Below are 18,943 nucleotides of genomic sequence, written 5' to 3'. Positions count from 1 at the left end.
TAGAGAAAGTGAATGGAAGGTTTACAATTGCTGGAAGTGTTCTTGGAAAACTCAGTATATCCGTAAAGCAAACTACATATTGCTAGAGCGACCTAACCTGAAGTATTGCTCCAGAGCCAGGCAACACACATTTAACGCATTCAGAGATGGACCGCTATGACGTTAAATTTGATTTATACAAAACGAAACATCTCTGGTTAAATTTAGGACCGGATTTTGATGAAAACTGAAATAATTAATTGGCCAATAAAATAATGCCAGTAAAATAACGACGTTCCTGGTGATTTTTGTTTTATGGACATTGAGTCGTAGTCAAGGAATATTTTTCTGTCTTTTTTTATCTGTTGGAAGGGCTAGCTAGAACTGGCGGAAATTCTCTCTCTCTCTCTCTCTCTCTCTCTCTCTCTCTCTCTCTCCCTCTCCCTCTCTCAAACTCTCAAATAAGTATATTTTTATTAGTGGTGGGCGCCAGTCATTTAATGAAATTCTTGCTCAACATTGTACCATCTAATGATGCATTTTTTGCTGTTTGCCTTTTTGCAATGAAGTGCGATTGAATATTTTGTAATTAAGTTGAGAGAAATGATAGAGTGTACGATTTCGTTGTTACCTAGAAAAGAAATCTAATTACAACTACTCGGGGAAGTTGCGTACGTTATTTCACGCGATTTGCCTTTTCCCTTCCTCACCATTGTGAATGAAATATTTTCACTACTGAATCAAATATTTTCTGGAATTATTTTCAGAATTTTATTTGATGTAGCTGAAAGCTGTATCGATGGAGATTCGAATGGTGGTTACTTGCAGAATGGATCTAAACGTACTTGCTGGATTGAGCGGACACTGTGGAAGCAAAACTGGAAATTTGTGGTAAGTTCTATGGGACCAAACCACTGAGGTCATCGGCCCCTAAGCTTACACACAACTTAATCTAACTTAAACTAACTTACGCTAAGGACAACACAAACACCCATATCCGAGGGAGGACTCAAACCTCCGACGGGAGCAGCCGCGCGAACCGTGACAAGGCGCCGTAGACCGCACAGGTACCACGCGCGGCACTGTGGAAGCATATATATTTCACTGTGTGTAGGACTATCACACTGGAAGTAGGTTGAAACAACAGAATACTCTAATTTGGGAGTTCGATTCCTGATCCAGCTGTATCTTTTTATTTGCTAATTTTACGTTGTGTGATATGGTATTTGGTTATACAGAAATTACAGCAGGTCTTATACAAAACACCCGCAACACAGAAACAATGGTACAATAAAGCACATTTTGTCACTGATAGTATATTTAAAATTTTACAGCCGGCCGTTATTAGTCAATTTGATACACCGTCTGTCCAAAAAGCTCCGAGATTGATTTTATTCCTGAAGTATAAGCGATGCCAGTGTAGTAACTACGATGGCGGCTTGAACTAATAAATGTAAACAACAGATGTGCAATGCACCACCCAGTTGAGATCAGACAGTGTTGATTAGTGGACGTGCAGCCGTGGTGTATCAACGTAGCTGAGGCGGAAATCCGACGAAGCAACATTTCTAAATCAACACATTCGCCAGAATGGTATGAAAAAAAGAAAAGTATGTATTTAGTGAGTCGTCTTGATGCACAAGTGACAGATTAAATTACGAATCATTACAATGCAATTTACACGTATGTTATTGTAACTGCTGCGTTTCATGTAGAGATACAATACACAGTACTGGCTTAAATCTGTTACTGTTGCTAGAATGGCAGGCTATCAAGATTTAAGTGAGTTTGAACGTGGTGTTGTAATCGGCGCACGAGCTATAGGACACAGCACTTCCGAGATAGCGATGAAGTGCGGATTTACCCGTAGGACCATTTCACGAGTGTACAGTGAATATCAGGAATCCGGTAAAACATCAAATCTCCGACATCTCTGCGGCCGGAAAAATATCCTTCAAGAACGAAGACTGAAGAGAATCGTTCAACTAACAGAATTGCAAACCTTCAGCAAATTGTTGCAGATTTCAATGCTGGTCCATCAACAAGTGTCAGTGTGCGAACCATTCAACGAATCATCATCCATACGGGCTTTCGGAGCCGAAGGCCCACTCGTGTACCCTTGATGACTGCACAACACATGGCTTTACGACTCCCCTGGGCCCGTCAACACCGACACTGGACTGTTGATGACTGGAAACATGTTGCCTGGACAGATGAGTCTCGTTTCAAATAGTATCGAGCGGATGGACGTGTACGGGTATGGAGACAACCTCATGAATTCATGGACCCTGCGTGTCAGCAGGGGTTTGTTCAAGCTGGTGGAGGCTCAGCAATGGTATGGGGCGTGTGCAGTTGGAATGATATGGGACCCCTGATGCGTCTAGATACGACTCTGACAGGTGACACTTACTTAAGCGTCCTGTCTGATAACCTGCATATATTCATGTCCACTATGCCATCCGACAGACTTGGGCAATTCTAGCAGGGCAGTTCGACACCCCATACGTCCAGAAAAGCTACATAGTGGTTCCAGGATCACTCTTATGAGTTTAAACACTTCCGCTGGCCACCAAACTCCCCAGACATGAACATTATTGAGCATATCTGGGATGCCCTCTTCAAGCCTTCGTACTCTTACGGAATTATGGACAGCCCTGCGGGATTCATGGCGTCGATTCCCTCCAGCAGTTCTTCAGACATTAGCTGAGTCCATGCCACGTCGTGATGCGGCACTTCTGCGTGCTGACGAGGACCCTACACGATATTAGGCAGGTGTACCAGTTTCTTTGGCTCTTCAGTGTATTTTCGTTCAATTACCTTCGTTATCCTGTGCAACACTACTTTTAATAATTTCTCGATGTTTGGAGAGCGTTTCACGGACGAAGTCAGATCGTACGCAACGAAGCTTGTAAGGTTAGGAAATACCGGGTGATCAAAAAGTCAGTATAAATTTGAAAACTGAATAAATCACGGAATAATGTAGATAGAGGGGTACAGATTGACACGCAAGCTTGGAATGACATTTTATTAGAACCAAAAAAATACAAACGTTCAAAAAATGTCCGACAGATGGCGCTTCATCTGATCAGAATAGCAATAATTAGCATAACAAAGTAAGACAAAGCAAATATGGTATTTTTTACAGGAAATGCTTAATATGTCCACCATCATTCTTCAACAATAGCTGTAGTCGAGGAATAATGTTGTGAACAGCACTGTAAAGCATGTCCCGAGTTATGGTGAAGCAATGGCGTGGGATGTTGTCTTTCAGCATCCCTAGAGATGTCGGTCGATCACGATACACTTGCGACTTCAGGTAACCCCAAAGCCAATAATCGCACGGAGGTCTGGGGACCTGGGAGGCCAACATGACGAAAGTGGCGGCAGAGCACACGATCATCACCAAACGACGTGCGCAAGGGATCTTTCACGCGTCTAGCAATACTTTTTTTTTTTTGTTCTAATAAAACCCCATGTCATTCCAAGCATGTGTCTCAATTTTTACCCCTCTATCTACATTATTCCGTGGTTTATTAAGTTTTCAAATTTATACTGACTTTTTGATCACGACCCAGCAGAGACTGTGGATTTTTGCGACTGCGGGCCTTCTGCGTCAAGGCCAGGAGCGTTGCGTCAGGCTCCGCTACGCGCATCTCCTGTGCAGACTCTCCTCTTCCCGTCACGGCGGCGCACCGCTCCGGGTTCCGGGCTGCAGCAGCTTCAGTGAGAGGTCGCAGATTTTGCTTTCGTGACCGACGGTTCGCCGTCAGCTCCGCTGGGCCGCGGGCTAAGCGAGCCCCCATCAACCTTACGCGCGCCCGCCACCGAGACGGACTGGAAGGACACGAGATTAACTCTTACTGTGATCCACTCGACTCTGAAAAACAGCCTAATACCAAAGAAGCACTTTTCTTCGAAATCTCAACGAGATAAGTCTGCAATGCCCCCCTTCTTACACAATAGTTGTCGTTAATTGTGTTCGTACATTTGGCTTAGGTTCCGATGGAGTGGTGAGCACTTACGCTATTTATTTGCTAGGAAGGCGTACATTTAAGATTGAACAACGCGCTTTTGTTTAATAGCAAATCCGTTCATACTTCGCCGATGTTAAGCCTTAACAAGATTTATTCCGCGGGAGCAACACGACAAGAGTTCACTGTAAACTTTTGCTGTTTATATTTATTAAATCTCCTGGCACCTATTCCACATACTTCCTACCATGAGGCATGTTATTACCGAAGTAAGCATGTTAAGAACTAATCTTAGGCGTCAAATCGGAAATAATGGGAACACTTATTTCACATGGACATTAACATAAATTTCGCCTTCAGTGATAGAAAGGCCTTGCCTTAAATAATACACGGCGGCGTTTTGGATCCTATGAATCCACCGTAGTACTCTCGTATTTGTAAAAGGTGTCGCAAGAGGAACGGTCAGAAATCAGGGACGTGGCAAGAACAACCATTCTAAACAAAAAAGTTCAGTAAACTTGGACTCTAAACTGCATACTTTAAGAGCTACGAGCACTACTTCAATTTTGAAGTGAAACTAATTTCCTCTGCTATGAACTTTCATTCACTAGAAGATGTGTGTTTGACAGCAGAGAAGATGAACAAGTGATCGTAGCTCTTTAGGTATGCGTCTCAGATTCCATCTTTACAAGACTTTTTTGGTTCGATTCGTCGTTCCTGTCATATACTAGCATATTGATCATTCCTCCGGGGACTCTTTACGCGATTTACATGAGGCACTTTGTATAAATTTGTATATCTAGTCTTAAAAAATTATTTTATACAAATGTATGTACAAATTACCTTTTCAACAAACATAATCTGTTTCTATTCTAAACACCACAGCACCAGAAGATGGACCTACGAGGTCTGCAGTGCAATCGTCCATAAACTAGTACTTCTAAGACTTACGGCGGAAATTGTACATACATGCTTCGTTTCCTATGAGGGGAACAGTGATTTGTATCTCGGTAGCAAATATATCTTTATCGTTATGTGACTTTGATGCAGGAATCAGTGAAACGTTTGCAAAACTAATGATGTTAAAGCTGAAGATAAAAGATGTGGAACCCCCAACATAGGCAGCAATAGCAAGAATAACAACAGCATGTAAAGAGGGAGAGGGGAAAGTCGATAGGTGAAATATGAGGAAATAAAGAAGGGCGAGGAGGTTAAAGAGGCGGAGGCGGAAGAAGAGGACGTCGAGGAGAAGAATTTAATGTCTTCTGTCACTGAAGCATTATAATGGCCACACGATCAACACAAGCTTTGGTGATTTACATGTATGCCTGCAACTGTCACGAGATATTAAAGTTGATAACGATTTGAACAACTATGATTTTCGGCAAATGGCTGCAATTTTTATTGCTGCTTTAGGGTTATTTCATGTAGTATCCAATGAATATAAATCGCTACTGTGTCATGTTCAAACAGATACCTAGTAGGAATGAAATGACTGTCGGAACGAGACGTAAGCACTAAATCCTCCCCTCTCCTGAAACGGCGCGCAATATTTGCGAACAGCGATTTACGCGCACGGCTTCTTTTCGGCGAGAAGCCTCTGAAAGTATCTGCAGCTAGAACTGCACAAGTGCCGGTTCGTTTTATGCAGACGACAGTGGAACAAAGCAGACCCGAAGAGGCGGAAAACCAGCACGCCGCAGGCGGGGAAGAGAAAACCGGCGGAATGAGCTAGTGCTAATTAAGCAGCAGACGAAAGCGCTCGATCCCCGAAACGGCGCCGCCTCAGTTTTTATCTGCGCACGTTAAGCGGAATCCTGTTTGCAGGCTGGAGTGACGTAAGCGGAAATGAACGAAGCAGAGTTGGGTCAGCAGTTATGTTTCCACGTAGCCCACTCGATTTTAAACATGATGAATAGCTGATGCAGCAACTACTCATTTGCTTCCAGAACAGCACAAAATCCTTGCAGAACCATGGCATTGGTCAGTTTCCATTACAGGGATTGGAGACAACTATTACTTGTAAGACCAGCTGTATCTTCATATGGATACAAAAGTTAGCTAGGAAAATAGGAAACAATAAACCAGAGTTGACAATTAATGTCAATGAATAGGTACGTTAGTTTACAAGGCTTACAACACCACAGTGAAAACATAAATGATACGTTAAGTTGCACTGTTGGACATTATCACGCTTTCCCATTAGCAGCCACTTAAGACCAGTCGCTAAGACCTCATACGGACTCGGCGAAGCTCTTCTTTGGGGGAAAGGATAAACCTCTTTCCGTCTTCTTCTTTTGGAACATGTTTCCACTTTCGTTAGTTTCTTTTGCACGTCTTATCTTCAGATTCAAAACCTTTACAGTTACGTTTCTGGACACTGTCGCACACCGAATGTTTTGGTATTAAGCTTTGCCTTGCTCCGTTATCATTCCGACCTCCTCTTCAGAAATATGCCTGTTTTATGATTAGGCTTACCTTTTTGCCACCAGCAAAGGATAGCCAGATTGCGAAGCAACGGAGTAGGCACCGAGCTGTATGCGATACGAGACTGTTTGGCGTCGAGACTTCACAACAACGCGCATAAGCGTTCGTTCTTAATCTGAAGTCATTACTGTAATGTTAAGTTCTCAAATATGACAGTCGATATATTTTATTTATTTGCCGTCATGCGTAAGGTTTATGGTCTGGTGACTATGGCAAACAGTGCTAGCTATTACACAAAAAGAGAAATATACCATAATAGCATAATAAATCTGTATAGTTACATTAATTGGAGCATAATAAGTGGTGTCCCATAAATCTTTCCTAGTCTACAAACATCCATAAGGCATAAAATATGATACACAGACAAATACTTTGTAACTTGGATTGCATGTGCGATTCCAGTGTTTTTTTATACATACATAGTTTGTTACAGCTCCCAATGACGTAACAACAGCGGAATAGGACGCCATTTGCAAACAACGTGTACTCGAACCAGGAAAAACCCAATGTATCCTCTGGTATCACAAGAAACTGTCATCAAAAATAGTACAGAGAGAATTCCTGGCTGATTTCTTCGGACTTATCAGGAAGACGTCTCTCAATGTCTGAATTGTCTGCACACTAAATCGAGGCCTGCCTCTTCTAGGGAAATCACAGACGCTTCCTATTTCCTGAAACTTCGCATAACACATCTTGATACATAACACTTGGCGAAGTAAGGAATCAGAAAAAGAAATGTCGGATACGGCCTTTCTGCCATACATTACCAGAGTGACGGACAGAATCGGCCGAATATTGCGCAAACACGACGTAAAGACGATTTTCAAACCGACAAGGAAGATCAACGAGTGTCTTAGACCAGCAAAGAAGAAAAGAGACCCACTTGCAATGTCGGGAATATACTGCACACCATGCACATGCAGAAAAGTTTATGTCGGAATGACTAGACCATCAGTCAACACTAGGATCAAAGAACATAAGCGACACTGGAGGTTGGGGCAGGTGGAGAAATCGGCCGTGGCAGAGCACGCACTGAATGAGACCGACCACGTAATAAAATTCGACGACAAGGACATTCTGGCTGTAGAGAAGCACTATCACACCCACTTGTTCAGAGAAGCTGTAGAAATACAAAAACACGCGAATAGCTTTAACAAGAAAGAGGAAAGCCTTAAGGTAAACGGATCCTGGCTTCCCGTACTGCAGCGAACGGCCGGCCGGGGTGACCGAGCGGTTAAAGGCGCTACAGTCTGCAACCGCACTGCTGCTACGGTCGCAGGTTCGAATCCTGCCTCGGGCATGGATGTGTGTGATGTCCTTAGGTTCGTTAGGTTTAAGTAGTTCTAAGTTCTAGGGGACTAATGACCATAGCAGTTAAGTCCCATAGTGCTCAGAGCCATTTTTTTTGCAGCGAACGACCGTCGCAGGTAGCACGAGGAGAACCGCACCGGAAATGACGGCGGAGAAGCCCTCGGACGTAGGCGCGCCAGGTACATATAGTCTGCGCCCGCGAATAACAGACTACAGACAACACTCGGAACTATCGAGCCTTGGTTGGAGGAGTGGCGTATTAAAGTAAACGTCGACAAGTGCGAGGCAGTTCTGTTCACTCGCATGCCGCAATTTCTGCTCAAACATCAAAATTGCAGACCAATAACACTACATGCAAGCCCAATACGCTTCGCTGCGAAAGTCAGATACCTCGGTGTTTGGCTAGACCGGAAGCTTACATGGGAGGACCACATACAATACATGACCAACAGGGAAAACGCGAGGCTCAAACAACTTTATCCTATGCTCAACAGGAACAGTACTCTGAATAGGAGGGTGTCTAGGACATTATACATGACATTGATTAGACCGCTGATGATATACGCAGCTCTTGTCTGGGGATACGCAGCGTCCACACACCTGGACCGCCTCCAGAAAATACAGAACAAGGTATTACTTATCATAAGCAATGCTCCCCGATACACGCGGACAGCGGACCTTCACCGAGAATACCGACTGGAGACTCTCCAGGAGGTACTCAAAAAACTCGCCACACGACTGTACAAGAAACCAAGTCACTCGAACAATCCTTACATCCTACGCCTGGGCAACTACGATCACAACCATAGATGGAAACACAAGCGCCCAAAGACACTCCTTAGCGACTAGTCATCTATGGTAACTTCGTAACTACGCAAACGACACAATGAGGCGAGCCCCTGCACTTCAGCCACTGACTAGCTTGCTAACTGAGCCTCTGCCATGAGAACTGGCAATCGCAGGGAAGCCACACACGACACACAAACAAACTCCCAACACATATCACACTGCTAGATCCTAAGAGGACCTTCGAACTGACAAACCAACAACGACATTGCTATGTTACAGCAGCAGCAGCAGCGCTCACCTCCTCGACAGGACTGGTCATTCCATGACAATCTGGCATTACTTCTATGGTACCCAACCGCTAACATAACCCTACCTTGCACGATCTATGGCAGATAGCAAGAAACCGATACTGCCCTTACTACCCAACCTCACACTGTCGCAGAGGTTTTTTCCCCTTGGCACTTGCCTTGGCACTTTTTCCCTCTGCCCTTAAAACCGCTCTTTCAAGCTTGACTCTGTCGAGCTTTTTCGACCACTTCTATCACCCAGATGCGCCCGTATTAATGGGTAACCCTACCCAGACGTACGGATAACATCGCAGTTCCTCGCTCCTGCGATCTCCTCGATTCAAAACTAACAATGCAGAGGTGACAGTAGACCTTTTGAGTTGGTCACCATGCTTGTGCGAGCGTGGAGGGGCTCATAACCATTAAAAAAAAAAAAAAGCTCGGCTCCAGTTCACCACCGGCAATGGAGGGTGAAGGTTTGACAATGCCAGCCACTCGTGCTGGCGAAACGTCAGTAAAATCATCGGATGAACGTCGGCCGATGAACCCGAGACACAAGCCAGTAGGTAGGTAGTTCGTCAACAAGTGGCCACGAAAGCCTTAACAACTTCTGCTTACTGCCAGGTCTTCAATTAAAGATTATTTGGAACTTGTAAGGTGCTACAGAAAGTTACTTGCACGTATGCGGGCCAGCACTCAACACCATATACACTATGTGATCAAAAGCATCCGGACACCGGGCTGAAAATTATTTACAAGTTCGTGGCGCCCTCCATCGGTAATGCTGGAATTCAATGTAGTGTTGACCCACCCTTGACCTTGATACAGCTTCCACTCTCGCAGGCATACGTTCAATCAGGTGCTGGTAGGTTTCTTGGGGAATGGCAGCACGTTCTTCACGAAGAGCTGCACTGAGGAGAGGTATCGATGTCGGTCGGTGATGCCTGTCACCAAGTCGGCGTTACAAAACATCCCAAAAGTGTTCTATAGGATGCAGGTAAGGACACTGTGCAGGGTAGTCCATTACAGGGATGTTATTCTCGTGTAACCACTCCGCCATACGCCGTGCATTATGAATAGGTGCTCGATCGTGTTGAAAGATGCAATCGCCATCCTCGAATTGCTGTTCAACAGTGGGAAGCAAGAAGGTGCTTAAAACATCAATGCAGGCTTGTGTTGTGATAGTGCCACGAAAAAACAACAAGGGGTGCAAGTCCCTCCATGAAAAACACGACCACACCTTAACACCACCGCCTCCGAATTTTACTGTTGGCACAACACACGCTGCCGGATGACGTTCAACGGAAATTTGCCATACCCACACACTGCCTTCGGATCGTCACATTGTGTACCGTGATTCGTAACTCCACACAACGTTTTTCCACAGTTCAATCGTCCAATGTTTACGCTCCTTGCACCAGGCGAGGCGTCGTTTGGCATTTACCGGCGTGATGTGTGGCTTATGAGCTGCCTTTCGACCATGAAATCCAAGTTTTCTCACCTCCCGCCTAACTGTAATAGTACTTGCAGTAGATCCTGATGCAGTTTGGAATTCCTGTGTGATGGTCTGGATAGATGTCTGCCTGTTACGCATTACGACCCTCTTCAACTGTCGACGGTCCCTGTCAGTCAACAGACGAGGACGGCCTGTATGCTTTAGTGCTGTACGTGTCCCTTCACGTTTCTATTTCACTATCACATGCAAAACAGTGGACCTAGGGATGTTTATGAGCGTGGAAATCTCGCGAACAAACGTATGACACAAGTGACACCCAATCAACTGACCACGTTTGAAGTCCCTGAGTACCGCGGAGCGCCCCATTCTGCTCTCTCACGATGTCTAATGACTGCTGAGGTCGCTAATATGGAGTACCTGGCAGTAGGTGGCAAGCACAATGCACCTAATATGAAAAACGTATGTCTTTGGGGGTGCCCGGATACTTTTGGTCACATAGCGTATCTTCCCTGCAGCACACTTGGCGCGGATTTGGGAAAAGCCGACCCATCGGTTCAAGGTCATACAAAACTAAATTCCAGCAGATGCCGGATCTTGCATCTCCATTAGCCAAGAGCAGTTACAGCGCGACAATGTACTGGTTCAGACTAAAATCCTTGCCACCGATTCAAATACAACGCGTAACACAGGGCTGCGATGTTTCAGCGCTTTACACGAGACTGGGTCAGTTAGTGTGGCTTTTTAAGGCTCTTTACGAAAATGTAATCTGTGTCCTTCTAACACCCACTGTTTTCACTCAATTCTTAAAGTTTCCTATTTTTGAATTTTTCCCATAATATATACTGCAATAGCTCGTAAAGTCGTTCAAGATGATCGGCTGTGAAAAGATCGATACTTCTCGAGTTGTTTAGAAGTACACAAAAACGCAGCACAGTCATTTGAGTAAAAATGTGAAGTGAAACCTGTGTGTAATGGAGTTACCAGGTTGCTTCAAATCAGACTAATAACGGCGACCTCATGAAAAAGATCATGTGTGAATGATCCCGATGTGTTTTGTCACACCTGCGGCTCTCTGACTCTCAAAAGCAGGAGGGGACATATCATTTGTCAAACAAGCGTACCTACCTTATCTCTGTATAAGGCTAGGAGGCCGGGAAAAAGCTTTTGCGCCACATACTGTTTGTCAAACATGTGTTGCAGGTTTGAAGAAATGGACACAAGTCAATCAGAAGTCGTAAAGTTCGGGATTCCAATGGTATGGAGAGAACATGAAAACAATGTCGATGATTGCTATTTTTTTATTGTGGAAGTTGGTGGGCATAACAAGAACAGTATGAAAGGAATTGCTTGCCCAGACTTAAAATCGGCCGTAAGACCACGTGGTCGTAACATTTGCTTGCCTGAACCGCCCACTACTTTAGGATCTACAACATCATGACCGTCAAGTGAAACTTCAGATCGTAATTATGACTGCACACCCACAAAAGGGCAACCAGAGCAGTTTTACACAAGAAGAACTGAACGGCTTGATAAGAGATCTGAGTCTCTCACAAGAAGCAGCTCAAGTTCTGTGGTCTCGATTACAGGAGAAACATTTGCTTACCCCGGGCGCAACATTCTACTCATTTCGATCAAGAAAATCAGAATTTCGTGAGTATTTCATTACAAAAGGCTCTCTTATTTACTGCAAGAATATCGAATGTGTGTTATCGAGATATGGTGTTAAATGTAATATCAATGAATGTATGCTATTTATAGAGTCTAGCGAAAGAACCTCAAAGCCGTACTTCTACACGCTGGAAATTGGTGTGGCTCAGTACCAGCAGCATATCCCGTGCACTTAAACGAAACCTGCGAAAATATGGAAATGCTACTGAAGACAAACTACTCGTAACACCAATGGGTTGTATGTGGAGACCTGAAAGTAATAGGAATGATGCTGGGACAAAAGTCAGGCTTTACGAAGCTCGCTTGTTTCCTGTGTCTCTGGGATAGTCGTGCCCGTGAATCTCATTGGAGTAGAATAGAAAGGCGTAGCAGAACAACAATGAATCCTGAAGAGAAAAAATTGATAAGAGAATCTCTGGTGAAACGAGAGAAAATCATCCCGCGGCCTCTTCATATTAAATTGGAAATCATGAAACAGTTCGTCAAAGTATTGCCTAAAGATGCTGATTGCTACAAGCAGGCCTATATAAGATCCAAATTTTCACTTCTGCCTGAAGCTAAACTTAAAGAAGGAATATCTGTGGGATCGAACACCAGTTTGATGAAATATGAAGTATCTGAAATGTACTAACACAAGAACGACTGGCTTGGACAGGATTTAAGAATGTGCTTAAGAATTTCTTAGAGAATAGGAAAGAGATTTTAAAGCCGTGGTGGAAAATATATTGACAGATTTTAAAACTTTAGGATGCAACATTAGTCTTGAAATCCATTTTCATCATAACCATCTTGACTTTTTCTTGAGACTTTAGCTAAGAACTTGGAGAAAGGGCTCATCAAGACGCGAAAGAAATAGAACCACGTTATCAAGGCAAGTGGGATGGAGGGTTGATGGCTGACTACTGTTGGTCTTTAAAAGGAGATAATGTGGAGCTACAGCACAGAAGAAAATCTTGAAGACAAAAGAGGTACTGAAAAAATGGTTCAAATGGCTCTAAGCACTATGGGACTGAACTTCTGAGGTCATCAGTCCCCTGGAACTTAGAACTACTTAAACCTAACTAACCTAAGGACATCGCACATCCATGCCCGAGGCAGGATTCGAACCTCCGACCGTAGCGGTCGCGCAGTTCCAGACTGTAGCGCCTAGAACGGCTCGGCCACTCTGGCCGGCACGTACTGAAAAAGTGCTGTCTCTACGTAAGACCTGGAATACGTTGAACTTAAATTGCGATTAGATCCACGACCAAACGAGTGTTGTTTGATTTTGTTTACTGCATACATTTATAAACAGTTGACGGGTTAATAGTATAACTGTAAGTGTCTTTATTAATATATTAAAATGTCTTAGTAGGGTATAATTATGACATTTTTATAGCATTATTACAGTTTTCTCATACGTGAAAGGCAAAATCTGACTTCATATTCTGCAACAGAGGCCAGCAGTTATTAAAAACCACCCTTCAGGATTAAAAGCCTCGAACAAAAACTTAATTTCGCAGCTCTGTGTAATTATTCCTGTAAAACGTCGTTTCACAAGGCTCGGGAATGATGTATTCACACGGCTCGGAAATTATTACAGTGTTCCATCGTTCTTAAAAAGGTTAGGCGAAATCCACTAGAGCAGTCTTTAAATTCTGGGCACCCTGACAAAAAGTGGAAGACGACGTGAAATGAGCTGCGCCACCGTGTCGGCGGCAGTAATTTGGCAGATGGGCGGCCGGCCGTGGCAAGCAGCGAGGGAGCGGAGCCGCACACACAGAGCCGCGGCCGCGGTGACACAAAGCAGCCGCGGCGTGGGCGTGCCTCCCCCGCCGCCGCGTTATGAAATGGGACCGCCGACCGGCAGCCCGCGCGGCCCACAATCGATACGATGCCAGCCTCAGACTCAGACTGCTACTGAACACAGTGCCTGCATCGGATCAGCATCTCCAGTACGTCGCAAATCTACGAAACTCTTACGAGGCCCCATCTAGTTCCTCTCTGTGCCGAAACTGTCGTCGGTATGCTACGGAATATTCAAACAAGTGGGTGATCAAAGCGATCACTTAAAGTTCAATAGTTGATGAAAGAAGTTACAGGTATCAGTTCCTCGGTACAACACACGCAGGTGACAATAGTCAAGACACAGCGATATGCACATATACAGATGGCGGTAGCATCACACACACAAGCGCTCTGCATTGGCGAAGCAGTCATTTCTACTACGGTGATTCATCTGAAAAGGTTCCGTCGTGATTATGGCCGCAAGGCGGGAATTAAAAGACTTTGAACGCTGAATAGCAGCTGGAGCTAGACGCATGGGACATTTCATGTCTGAAACCGTTAGGCAATTCCCTACTTCGAGATCCATAGTGTCAAGAGTGTGCCGAGAATACCAAATTTTAGGCATTACCTCTCGTCACGGATAACGCAGTGGCCGACGGCCATCACTCCACGACCGAGAGCAACGGCATTTGCGTAGCGTTATCAGTGCTAAAAGGCAAGCAACATTGCTTGAAATAACCGCAAAAATCAGTGTGGGACGTGTGACGAACGCATCTGCAAGGGATAGTGCAGTTGAATGCGGCGTTAATGGGCTATGGCAGCATACGACCAGCTTCTGCTAACAGCACGACACCGTTTGCACCGCATCTCCTTGGCTTGTTACCATACCGATTGGACTCTAGACGACTGGAAAACCGTGGCCTGGTCAGATGACTCCCGATTTCAGGTGGTAAGACCTGATGGTTGCGTTCGACTGTGGCGCAGACCCCACGAAACCATGGATTCAGGCTGTCGACAAGCCACTGTGCAAGCTGTTGGTGGCTTCATAATGGTTTCAGCAGTGTTTACATGGAATGAACTGGGTCCTCTTATCCAACTGAACCGATCATTGACTGCAAATGATTATGTTCGGCTGCTTGGAGACTATTTACTGCCATTCGTAGACTTAATGTTCCCAAACAAGGATGTCATGTCAGCAGGCCACAATTATTCGCAAATGGTTTGAAGAACATTCTTTAGCATTTGAGGCAATGGTTGACCACCCAGAACGCCAGACATGAATCCCATCGAACAGTTATGGGACATAATCGAGAGGTCAGTCTGTGCATAAAATCCCGCAACGGCAAAACTTTCGGAATTATGGGCGGCTATAAACGCAGTATAGCTCAGCATCTCTGAAGGGAACACCCAGCGACTTGTTCATTCCATGCCACGTCAATAGACTGCGCTACGCCGGGTAACAGCAGGCCTCTCATGATATTAGGAGGTATCCCATGACTTTTGTCAGCTCCGTGCAAAGACAAAGACTGAAGATGATTAAAATAGGATGAACAGCAGTGATACACAAAAAGGCGTGGATGTGGGCAGGTTTGGAGGAGCGGGGTATCGGATTGTGCAAAGTGAAATTGGCTCTGGACGCCAAGCACCCCAGTTATGCTATAGGTTGTAAAATTTTTAAAGATGAAACACACTACGAGTAGACCGGATGGGTAACTTGTGCAATTCGTAATGAGAAGCTCGTAGAGCCTGTGACGGGCCAACAAGTTCGGCGCATTGTTCCCTGGCGATCAGGCTAAGTGCCGGTCCCTGTAGCTCGCGGCTGCTCCCGGCCTACATAATGCCGCCCAAATTACACGGCCACACCCAGAGGGGGAGGAGCCCACCCTGCCCCAGCCACGACAATGCCGGACGCGGTCGACAGCCGCCGCAGATCGATCCAGGCCAGCGCGGCCGCAGGGAAGTCGCATCCCACAAATTCTGGCTGGCCACTTGCTCCGGAACCTACTGGCTGACTCCGCTTAAAAAGCAAGCTCTGGGTGTCAACAGAGCAACCCGAACCCTTGTTAAGATCCCTGTTGTCTCCAGTCTGTTTTGTTGACGCTCTTGTGGACAGTCTGTCCTGTGCATGTCGCATGCCCCCCCCCCCCCCCCCCACACACACACACATACACTCGTCCCTCCATTACCAAACTAACTATTCCTTAATGCCTCAGGATTGGACTTGTCAACTAAGCCCTTTGTTACATATCGATGTAATCTTTCTCAGTCTTCTGAATTTTCGCACACTTCAAAAGCTACCATTTTCCTTATGTCTATACTGATTATCGTCCACGTTTCACTACCACTCACGACGCTTCACTCCAAATACTTTCAGGAAAAACTGTCTCAGTACTTACATTTATATTCGACGTCAACAATTTTTTCTTTTTCGGGACACTTTTCCTGCTATTCCACATCTTCTCTTACCTCTGCCATCGTCAATCATTTCGCTACTCAAATGCCAAAACTCATCCACTACTTTTGGTGTCTCGATACATATCTCACCAAGTTTCATTAGAGTACATTGCGTTACCATTGTTTTATTTTTGTTGATGTTCATCTTAGCTATCACCCCTTTTCAGGACGTTATCCACTCCGTTCAACTCTTCTTCAATGTCATTTGTCGTCTCTGACAGAATGACAATGTCATTATCAGTGTCAAAGTTTCTATTTAATGCTGTCTCACGCGTCTCCAGTTTGGACGTATCTTTAGAATGTTAGCACGGTTTCAGTTTTATGATTCCAGTGAGTCCACAGATATAAAATTTGGTCGATTTTATCTATTATTCTACATTTTTGTAAATCTTCGAGAATGCGATATGTCTCATTAATAACACTATTCTCCCAAAAGCGTGCTATCTCTCAACGAAAAATTGTGGACTACTACAGTAAAAAGTAAGAAGACATATTGTGACTAATACAAAAACTTTGAAAGTTTATAAAATAGCAGATACCACTTGTACCAACCAAAATTAAATTTTTGAATGTAACGACTGCTGAAAAGTACAATTATTTACTTAACGAATGAGTAGTAGTTTCAGCATCCAATGGCGATAAATAACGTGTACGTTATGCCTCAAAAGTCAATCAGCATCGCGTATTGTTCGTTTTGAATTTTAAGTAAAAAGTGAGTAAGGATCTATTTTTCTAGAAATCGGCGAAAATAAATCAAGACCCGTTGAAAAAGAAAAACTCATCCAGAACATGAACGATGTTTGCGAAGACCGATTTAGTTAACAAAATTTCTCACTTTCGTTTCAGACAATGAACTACGAGATTACTAAAGGATCGCATTCCGCGGATCCTGTTCCAGATAATAAGACCTTGCAGCAAGTCATTTTACTTAACTGGGGACGCTTTAGTTTGACAAGAGTGACAATCTGAACATTCCCTTGTAAAATGCGATTATGTAGTCAACTTCAAACGAATGAAAAAATGAAACTCTGACATAACGCTTTTCACAATATTGGGTCCTATTAAGGATTATATTACGCCCGTCAGCTGTGTGTGTTATAGTTGCTCAAGTAACACAGCTGTACAAAAAGGGCAAAAAATACGACCTCTGGGAGCAGACATGAACAGGTCGGACTGCACAGTGGAGATCCACCTAAATTTATTTCCTCATTTCAAACAAAGTAGAGAAAATTTCATAGTTCTATTGATGCAATCTGTATGTCCATTCATTTCCAAAAGTGACAATTACGAATTTGCCCGACCAGCTTTTACCCGTGGGCGATACCTGGGAAAGAAAGCCACGTCAGCCTGTCTCGTCACCCGAGTAAATTGTCGGCCAGAAACTATCAATCTGAAATTAGTTATCCCTAATGAGCATATGATCCTTGACTATGTAGGTATATGAGACGTACGGAGATAGAGCGGTAGCAACAGACTAGTGCCTCGACCTGGGGATCCTAGCTCACAGCTTCAGATCGCGGGCGATGGAATCCACTAGGGACAGCGTCCTCCGGTGTTAGGTAAACCATAGCACGCCGTAAGTGTAGGATGCAATCTGATAGCGCCACAAGATGAGATCACTCAGAACGACTGGAGCAAGTCGGTGGATGCTGGCGGCTGGAAGAGGGCAGACGCTGGCTGGCTCTGGACTCACCTGGTAGGCGGGCGTGTTCTCCTTGTCGCGGGCGGCGTTGGCCAAGTTCTTGGCGGGGATCATGGCGGTCCGACTGGCGCAGCTCCCGCTACTACCGTTGTGCCATCACAGCCTCCACCACACTCTCTGACAGGACGGAATCCCAGCACGCGAAGCAGATGACGCCGACCTGATGAATGACAGCGGGTTCTAAGGCGAATACTACGGCAAGGACAGCGGTGTTCCGAGGGGCCAGACCAGCATCGAGACAGCTTGCCAAAAGAGCGCCGTGTTGCAATTAGAGGTTCCTCTCGGTGGTATCTGTGTAACGATTTACGAAACCGTGAATAATATGTTTATGGCCGTCTTACATTGGCCCATCGATCCTTCAACTCGGAAGTTTCCTATTTCTAACAAATTTCGGTCGATGGGTTGGTCATCAGTTCCATTACGAGTCATTACATCAGAGTAACAAGAACTTTATTCAGTTGACCAACTGTTGAGAAATCGCCATGGTGCCGCCTTCTCCGATCCATAATGACGATTTAGCACTAAGACATTAAAGATATGGTTTACGAGTCCCATTCATAGAATTTCCAGGCGGAATGTGGTTGAAAAGTCCAAAGTTCATGATCTGCGACTATAAGAATCAGATCAGAATTTCATTCGCCCTTCTCCACTTGCAATGACAATCATTCGTATCCCCAAACAAAAATGTAAAGATTTATAAGAATGTAGGTAATAGAAAATCACCTTCACGTGCTACGAGACACATTTATTATTAGAAGTTTCTATTGCCATAAAATCACCAAAAGGGAAGTTTTTTAATCACAGAATGTGTGGCGTTTCATGCATGACGTTCGGCTCTAATTTATGTAATATCAAAAACGCAATCTGAAATCGTTATATGGCACAAAAGTGTACCAGACTCATCGGCCGACCCAGTGTCATTAATGAGAAATGAGACAGTCTTATGGTATTATTGACCGGGGGCCCTGCCTGGAATAATATTGTCAATATGGAAAGTACAGTGCATTCTCACAGAGCGATGTAGCACATTGCTATGAAACGTCTAGTTCCTACGCTTAAGTCCTCAAACCTC

At 44.6% G+C, this 18,943-nt stretch overlaps 1 protein-coding gene across 3 annotated transcripts in view; it reads right to left on the bottom strand.

Annotated features, from left to right (window-relative positions):
* Positions 1-18,943, bottom strand: part of LOC124546032 (mitogen-activated protein kinase-binding protein 1) — a 922,513-nt gene that overhangs the window by 265,967 nt on the left and 637,603 nt on the right. The window contains exon 2 of one of the 3 annotated variants that reach the window (XM_047125006.1): positions 17,863-18,031. The exons of the other annotated variants lie outside the window; for them this stretch is intronic. Within the exon in view, the coding sequence (XP_046980962.1) occupies positions 17,863-17,925 (63 nt within the window). The 5' untranslated portion in view covers positions 17,926-18,031. The remainder of the gene's footprint in view (positions 1-17,862; positions 18,032-18,943) is intronic. 3 annotated transcript variants of the gene reach the window in all.

The sequence above is a fragment of the Schistocerca americana genome, chromosome 8, assembly GCF_021461395.2.
Source record: "Schistocerca americana isolate TAMUIC-IGC-003095 chromosome 8, iqSchAmer2.1, whole genome shotgun sequence".
Classification (NCBI taxonomy): Eukaryota; Metazoa; Arthropoda; class Insecta; order Orthoptera; family Acrididae; genus Schistocerca; species Schistocerca americana.
Note: the sequence above shows the minus strand (reverse complement) of the source record. Positions and strands in the feature narration are given on the sequence as shown.